Source organism: Rhincodon typus, chromosome 1, assembly GCF_021869965.1.
Source record: "Rhincodon typus isolate 14 chromosome 1, sRhiTyp1.1, whole genome shotgun sequence".
Lineage (NCBI taxonomy): Eukaryota > Metazoa > Chordata > Chondrichthyes > Orectolobiformes > Rhincodontidae > Rhincodon > Rhincodon typus.
This window is the reverse complement of record NC_063332.1, coordinates 177,737,762-177,746,574: the sequence shown is the minus strand read 5'-3', so window position 1 is coordinate 177,746,574 and position 8,813 is coordinate 177,737,762. Positions and strand designations below refer to the sequence as shown.

Genomic DNA, 8,813 nt, shown 5'->3' with positions numbered 1-8,813 from the left:
ACAGTTCTTTTGGTTTTTATTACATAACATCACTTCACTTTTTATTACCACACACCACAATGTATCAATCCTTAAACTTTTCACAGTTTTCAATAGATGGCCTATATTTAAAGACTGTTAAATTACTGATTAACAAATAAAAATGCATTTAAAGTAATTTAACTTGTTCAGTTTCCTATTGTTCTACCAGATATTTAGAAATACTATAAGACTTGGATTTTTATTTTCAATTCCTATACCTGGTTTCAAAAGAAAGGGGCAAATAATTTCCATATATCAAAGCACTTTCTTAACAGAAAAAGGAACAATCTCCAAAGTGAAGAGGTTGCAACTTTGTTGAATTCCCCAATAATGTCCACAGCCTGCAATTAGTCTTCAGATCAGAATTGCAACAATACAACATATTTTCTCCAAAGCAAATGAGGTTCTAACAGGGACAAAAACAAATCTACCAGCTTTAAATAACTTTGTCAGTTATTAATCTAGTTATTACTGATGGCTCATCCATTGAATGAGCAATCATTTGGCTAAAATAAAGTAGGACAAAAATCCAGTTAGGTGAAATAGGAAATGAGACAGAAAACGACAGAGGCGAAATCTATATGATGCCAACAGATTAAAAACAAAAATCATAAACACAACCCACTTCTACAACAAAGTCAAAAATGTATTCTGTAGGAGTACACATGTTCTGGTCAATGCCATTGCCTTGAAATCAGTATAAGAATCCAATTAGTTTCATGAGCACCCCCTCACCGTAAATCAATTAACTGGTGTTAAAGGTTTTCAGTGCTTAAACATTTAAAAGCAATTTACAAAAATCATCATTTGAAAGTAACTCACCATAGTAGCAACAACATTCCAAAATATTTATCTATGATTTGTTCAGTAAATAGCTAAGAAAAATATTTTGTACTACTTCGTAGCATTTATAGACAGCTCTTTAACAGAGGGTGCATGCATGTTGTTGAAGCTTTTCATTTGCATTCATTAGGACTATTCGCAAGAGTAGCTATTCAAAAGCAAAATCCAACATTTGTCTTGCCTGAGGAGAGTGATGATTGGGAATTAAGACTCCACTTGCCAACCAATGCAGCAGAGAAGCAGGAAAGCTGCCGTTTCGGGCCTAGACCCTTCTTCAGAAATGCCCAAAACATCAGCTTTCCTGCTCCTCTGATGCTGCTTGGCCTGCTGTGTTCATCCAGCTCTACACCTTGTTATCCCAGATTCTCCAGCATCTGCAGTTCCTATTATCTCTCTCAACATAGCATTAGCCTGGACTTCTGGTTTACTCTGCCAAAACATTATCACTATGCACCATCTCCTTGCTCTTGTTCCTGAGAGCATCTTGGCATACATTTTGATGATGAGTTGACATTTCAGTCATAATTGGGCATCTGCTCCCATGTGTTGATATTAATACAACCAGACCTTCATGAAAACTTTGAGATTATCTTGGAAATACTTCTTTTGATCCCTCTGTGAACATGCTTCCTGATCAAGTGGAGTAGAACATTGGAAATTCTCAAATTGGGCATTTTGGCATCAAGTCCTGTATGCATCAGTTTATACAAGATTGCCATGCTAATTGATGTTAGCATGTGTGTCTTAAAGAAGTCAGGTTTTCTCTTTTGTTATCCTACTTGATTCACAAAATTCTAAACTCTGTCGAGGCTGTTGACCTCAGACGTCAATATGGCATCAAAAATTTTGCTCAAGCTTCAAACCAAAAAAAGGTTGGAAGGGCCACTGCTCAGCAGATTTTTGAGATTATTATTTGGTCCAATACCACAATTCTCAAAAACACAAGTATTTAATTTACTAAAGGCTGAGTTGGTACATTGGATTTTGGGGTATACCTGTTATTTATGTTTTGGGATAGCCTCCAAGATATGGAAAATCAGATTTCTTCAAACACCTCACCGCAAGTCACAATTGGATTTGATCCAATTCATGTGATTTGGTACAGGGCCTTAGCCTTTGTGCTACTCAAGGCAGGTTCTGCACACTATGGTGAATACATCAACTTTCTGTTGTATTTCTGCAATGAATACTAACTATTTCAATGTCAGCACACTGCAGTTCTACTTCAGAAGTGGTTGGATTGAATTGGGTCTTGAGACAGTTGAGTTGAGTGAGGTAATAAATTTGGGCGGTTGCTTTACCCGAAACACTACCTAGGTAGTGTCTCCCACCCATCCTCCTCCTCCTCTAACCAAAAAAAAAAGGTTCTGAGCGCTGATTTGGTAAGGCTACTAGTTTTTTGTATTTGTCTGGGAATTCAGAACAGTGGGAATGGATGTTAGGGCAGTTGTACGCTCCTCCTGTAGAATGTGGGAGGTAAGGGTCACCACTAGTGTCCCCACTGACCTCATCTGCGGGAAGTGCACCCAACTCCAGCTCCTCGGAAACCATGTTAGGGAACTGGAGCCGGAGCTGGATGAACTTCGGATCATTCGGGAGGCTGAAGGGGTAATTGAGAGGAGTTACGGGGAGGTAGTCACACCTCAGGTACAGGAAAAAAGTAGATGGGTTACAGTCAGGGGACGGAAAGGGAACAGGCAGACAGTGCAGGGATCCCCTGTGGCCATTCCCCACAAAAACAAGTATACCGTTTTGGATACTGTTGGGGGGGACGACTTACCAGGGGTAAGCCATGGGGTACAGGTCTCTGGCACAGAATCTGTCCCTGTTGCTCAGAAGGGAAGGGGGAAGAGGAGGAGAGCATTAGTCATTGGGGACTCCATAGTTAGGGGGACAGATAGGAGATTCTGTGGGAACGAGAGAGACTCGCGGTTGGTGTGTTGCCTCCCAGGTGCCAGGGTCCGTGATGTCTCGGATCGTGTTTTCAGGATCCTGAAAGGGGAGGGAGAGCAGCCCCAAGTCGTGGTCCACATAGGCACCAAAGACATAGGTAGGAAAAGGGATGGGGACGTAAGGCAGAAATTCAAGGAGCTAGGGTGGAAGCTTAGAGCTAGAACAGAGTTGTTATCTCTGGTTTGTTACCCGTGCCACGTGCTAGCGAGGCAAGGAATAGGGAGAGAGAGCAGTTGAACATGTGGCTACAGGGATGGTGCAGGAGGGAGGGACTCCGATACCTGGATAATTGGGGCTCATTCTGGGGTAGGTGGGACCTCTACAAACGGGATGGTCTACACCTGAACCAGAGGGGTACCAATATCCTGGGGGGCGGAATTTGCTAATGCTCTTCGGAAGGGTTTAAACTAATTCAACAGGGGGATGGGAACCTGAATTGTAGCTCCAGTGTACAGGAGGTTGAGAGTAGTGAGGTCATAAATAAGGTTTCAAGGTCGCAGGAGTGTACCGGCAGGCAGTTTGAAGTGTGTCTACTTCAATGCCAGGAGCATCCGGAATAAGGTGGGTGAACTTGCAGTGTGGGTTGGTACCTGGGACTTCGATATTGTGGCCATTTCGGAGACATGGATAGAGCAGGGACAGGAAACGGGGTTTAGATGTTTCAGTAAGATCAGGGAAGGTGGTAAAAGAGGGGGAGGTGTGGCATTGTTAGTCAAGGACAGTATTACGGTGGCAGAAAGGACATTTGATGACAACTCATCTACTGAGGTAGTATGGGCTGAGGTTAGAACCAGGAAAGGAGAGGTCACCCTGTTGGGAGTTTTCTATAGGCCTCCGAAAAGTTCCAGAGATGTAGAGGAAAAGATTGCAAAGATGATTCTGGATAGGAGCAAAAGTAACAGGGTAGTTGTTATGGGGGACTTTAACTTTCCAAATATTGACTGGAAACGCTACAGTTCGAGTACTTCAGATGGGTCAGTTTTTGTCCAATGTGTGCAGGAGGGTTTCCTGACAATATGTAGATAGGGCCAAGAGGCGAGGCCACATTGGATTTGGTACTGGGTAATGAACCAGGTCAGGTGTTAGATTTGGAGGTAGGTGAGCACTTTGGTGATAGTGACCACAATTCGGTTACGTTTACTTTAGCGATAGAAAGGGATTGGTATATAACGCAGGTCAAAAGTTATAGCTGGGGGAAAGGCAATTATGAGGCGATGAGGCAAGATTTAGGATGCATAGGATGGAGAAGGAAACTGCAGGGGCTGGGCACAATTGAAATGTGGAGCTTGTTCAAGGAACAGCTACTGTGTGTCCTTGAGAAGTATGTACCTGTCAGGCAGGGAGGAAGTGGTCGAGCGAGGGAACCGTGGTTTACTAAAGAAGTTGAATCTTCCTCTTGACAAGAGAAGGAGGCTTATGTAGAGATGAAGCGTGAAGGCTCAGTTAGGGCACTTGAGAGTTACAAGTTAGCCAGGAAGGACCTAAAGAGAGTGCTAAGAAGAGCCAGGAGGGGACATGAGAAGTCTTTAGCAGGTAGGATCAAGGAAAACCCTAAAGCTTTCTATAGGTATGTCAGGAATAAAAGAATGACTAGAGTAAGATTGGGGCCGGTCAAGGACAGTAATGGAAGTTGTGCGTGGAGTCCGGAGATAGGAGAAGTGCTAAATGAATATTTTTCGTCAGTATTCACACAGGAAAAAGACAATGTAGTCGAGGAGAATACTGAGATAGAGTCTATTAGACTAGGCGGGATTGAGGTTCATAAGGAGGAGGTGTTAGCAATTCTGGAAGGTGTGAAAATAGATAAGTCCCCTGGGCCGGATGGGATTTATCCTAGGATTCTCTGGGAATCTAGAAAGGAGATTGCAGAGCCTTTGGCTTTGATCTTTATGTCGTCATTGTCTTCAGGAATAGTGCCAGAAGACTGGAGACTAGCAAATGTTGTCCTTTTGCTCAAGAAGGGGAGTAGAGACAACCCTGGTAATTATAGACCAGTGAGCCTTACTTTGGTTGTGGGTAAAGTGTTGGAAAGGATTATAAGAGATAGGATTTATAATCATCTAGAAAGGAATAATTTGATTAGGGATAGTCAACACAGTTTTGTGAAGGGTAGGTTGTGCCTCACAAACCTTATTGAGTTCTTTGAGAAGGTGACCAAACAGGTGGATGAGGGTAAAGCGGTTGATGTGGTGTATATGGATTTCAGTAAAGCGTTTGATAAGGTTCCCCATGGTAGGCTATTGCAGAAAATACTGAGGCATGGGATTGAGGGTGATTTAGCGGTTTGGATCAGAAATTGGCTAGCTGTAAGAAGACAGAGGGTAGTGGTTGATGGGAAATGTTCATCCTGGAGTTCAGTTACTCGTGGTGTACCTCAAGGATCTGTTTTGGGGCCACTGCTGTGTGTCATTTTTATAAATGACCTGGATGAGGCCGTAGAAGGATGGGTTAGTAAATTTGCGGAGTCGGTGGAGTTGCGGATAGTGCGGAAGGATGTTGCAGGTTACAGAGGGACATAGATAAGCTGCAGAGCTGGGCTGAGAGGTGGCAAATGGAGTTTAATGCGGAAAAGTGTGAGGTGATTCACTTTGGAAGGAGTGACAGGAATACAGAGTACTGGGCTAATGGTAGGATTCTTGGTAGTGTGGATGAGCAGAAAGATCTCGGTGTCCATGTGCATAGATCACTGAAAGTTGCCACCCAGGTTGATAGCGTTGTTAAGAAGGCGTACAGTATGTTAGGTTTTATTGGTAGAGGGATTGAGTTTCGGAGCCTTGAGGTCATGTTGCAGCTGTACAAAACTCTGGTGCGGCCGCACTTGGAGTATTGCGTACAGTTCTGGTCACCGCATTATAGGAAGGATGTGGAAGCATTGGAAAGGGTGCAGAGGAGATTTGCCAGGATGTTGCCTGGTATGGAGGGAAGGTCTTATGAGGAAAGGCTGAGGGAATTGAGGCTGTTTTCGTTCGAGAGAAGAAGGTTAAGAGGTGACTTGATAGAGACATACAAGATGATCAGAGGATTAGATAGGGTGGACAGTGGGAGCCTTTTTCCTCGGATGGTGATGGCTAGCACGAGGGGACATAGCTTTAAATTGAGGGGTGATAGATATAGGACAGATGTCAGAGGTAGGTTCTTTACTCAGAGAGTAGTAAGGGCGTGGAATGCCCTGCCTGCAAAAATAGTAGACTCGCCCACTTTAAGGGCATTTAAATGGTCATTGGATAAACATATGGATGATAATGGAATAGTTTAGGTTAGATGGGCTTCAGATTGGTTTCACAGGTCGGCGCAACATCGAGGGCCGAAGGGCCTGTACTGCACTGTAATGTTCTATGTTCTAGTGCTGTTGTTATAGCTTAAAATTGCATTATTGCAGCACGAAATATTGAGAACAGAATCACTGCTATGACACACCCATCTGACATCTGTTTTGAAAACAGAAGTCTGTGGTGGAAACATTACAAAGTACTGTTACTTGCACACAGTCGTAGATCCTGTTGCTGAAATTGGCTGGTCTCCCATAATCTACCAAAGGACTGTGTGTTTACTCATCAAAGGCTTTTGAATGATTAAAGGAAATAATTTTTTAAAAGGGTCAGCATTTTTCTGGGATTGAGGCTGTTGTGAAGAACATGTTGGTTACTCATCTGTGGGTTGGAAGTCATAATCTGGAAGGTCCACCTCTGCAATTAGCATTCTAGCTAGGGCCTTCTCAACTATTGAGAGTAATACTATTCTCTACAGGTGCTATATTCAACTTCTCATCTTTCTTGAAAATTATGATCATGACATCTCTAAAGGTCACTTAGAATTTCTTCATTCTGCCAGAAATTCACAAATCAGCCATGTATCTAAGAAAATCAGCATTCCTCCTCCATACTTCAACGTTTTCAAGAAGCTATGTTGTTTACGTGGTTGACAGCAAAAACCATTTATTCACCATCAGATTATTGCCCTCCGAGTTATAAAGCTGTATTGAAAAAAACAATCACAAGCTGCACTACCTCAGCCGAGAGAGCAGCCCTTATACAGCCTGCGTGCAGACAAGGATGAAATTCAAGAAAAGAGACAGCAGACTCTATTCTAGAAAGGAGAATCCCAAGAAGAATACAGAATTCATGGATCACAAAAGCAAAATACTGAAAATGCTCATGTTGTGTCAACCAGGGCAAACACATGAAGACAGTCCACGAGCCTCTTGCTAAAATCAACTCTGAGTTCAAAGGTGTTTACAACTATCCTTGGATTCTGACAACAAGGTAAAAGAAATCTTCTAATCTAAACTATATGAACCTTTGGTAACTACCTTCACAGACAAGGTCATAATTCTTAGAAATCTTGACATGAGGATGGGTTCACAATCTCAAAACTTTGGGATGAACACCATTGTTAAGCATCATTTATGTGTCCCTCTTGCGTGCATTGAAGACAACCTCACAGTTACCATCATCTTTTGCCAAAAACACTTTAAGACATCTAGACAAAGATCAAAGCACTAGTACTTATATACAATGTGATAGAACCAGAGATCAGGCATATACCACGGCTACAGCTAACAAATGCTGGACAGTTCACCAGCTCATTCAGTCTGCCTTGGTGGTGGAGACAACCCCAATGAGAAGCTGACAGTACAACAGATATGGAAATGTTCCAGGTCGTTCACACAACACTGTGTTCAAGAAATTTCAAGGAATGGACACTCACATGAAATAATATCCAAGACGAGTGGCAATCATTGAAATCAATTCTCTTTCAACACGTCAAGAAATCCCAAAACACCGCGAAAAGGCACAAAATTGTTTGATGCAAACATGTAATGCAAGTTCGTTATTTACAATCAGTCAGCCTGACAAATCTACCAAGTGCCCAAAGTTCAAGGAAGTTCACCATAGGCCCCGCGATATGAAGCGGAAACAGTGGCGAGAGACGGCTGAGGGACTTTAACTACCATGCAGAGGACTCGGCCTTTACCAAGGCAATGCCTCATTTGGAGCCTCAGTACGAGGACCAACAGCAAAGAAGTCAACATGGTAACCAGCTGATTAAAGCCAAAAGGAGTAGTCCCTCAGTGACCACCATCGAGGGACTCTCCGTCCACGTACCCCACACAAACCTCCCATCATACCATGGCATTAGAGCAGCTCAAAGCGCTGCTGGCGACCAGCACTAACCACCGACGCCGATAGCTCTGATACCGTAATGCCAGGCTGGGTTCCGATTCACGGTTACTGCTGTTCGACTCCATTCGGCTAATTCCCAGGACCCGGCAACACAGCCGCCACCGCGCAGGCGCCCCACCAACTGCACACGTCAACATGGTCCTCGGCCAATTGTCTGAGGGGAACGCCGCCTCAGGTCCCGTGATCAGACACACGTGGTAACTATCAAAACCTGGCACCGGATCCACTCCCATTCGTCACCTACCGCAAAACCCGGCTCAGGATTTACTCCCATTCCTCAAGAGCAGCATGGCGGCTCAGTGGTTAGCACTGCTGCTCCACAGTGCCAGGGATCCAGGTTTTATTCCAGACTTGGACAGCTGTCTGTATGGAGTCTGCACATTCTCCCATTATCTACGTGGGTTTGTCAGGTGCTCCGGTTTCTTCCTGCAATCCAAAGATGTGCAGGTTAGGTGGATTGGCCATGGTAAATGTGGGGCTACAGGGTAAGGTAGGTCTCCAAAGCCACTCTTCAGATGGTTGGTGCAGGCTCATTAAGACAAATGGCCTCTCTATTTAAATTATAGGGATTCTATGATTGTAACCACCACAAAACTCTGCTCTGGACCAACTTCCATTACTCAACTATCACACAAAGCTCATGTGGTCAGAGCCGCAGACGTCGACATGGACTTTAATTCCACGTGGTAGACTGATTAGTAAGTTTAGATCAGGTGGGATCCAGCGAGAGCTATCCTTTATCGGTAGGCGAGAGAGGGTGGTGGTAGGGATAGTAGGAACTGCAGATGCTGGAGAATCCGAGACAACAAGGTG

At 43.9% G+C, this 8,813-nt stretch overlaps 1 protein-coding gene across 4 annotated transcripts in view; it reads right to left on the bottom strand.

Annotated features, from left to right (window-relative positions):
- The window catches only part of slc49a3 (solute carrier family 49 member 3), a 76,708-nt gene extending 68,571 nt beyond the window's left edge, over nt 1-8,137 (bottom strand). The window contains exon 1 of one of the 4 annotated variants that reach the window (XM_048598113.1): nt 7,946-8,137. In XM_048598113.1, coding sequence (XP_048454070.1) covers nt 7,946-8,137 — 192 coding nt within the window. Of the gene's footprint in view, nt 1-7,922 lie in introns of all 4 variants that reach the window. The other 3 variants (XM_048598129.1, XM_048598126.1, XM_048598120.1) reach the window with 3 other exon arrangements.
- Between the last annotated feature and the right edge of the window lie 676 nt (nt 8,138-8,813).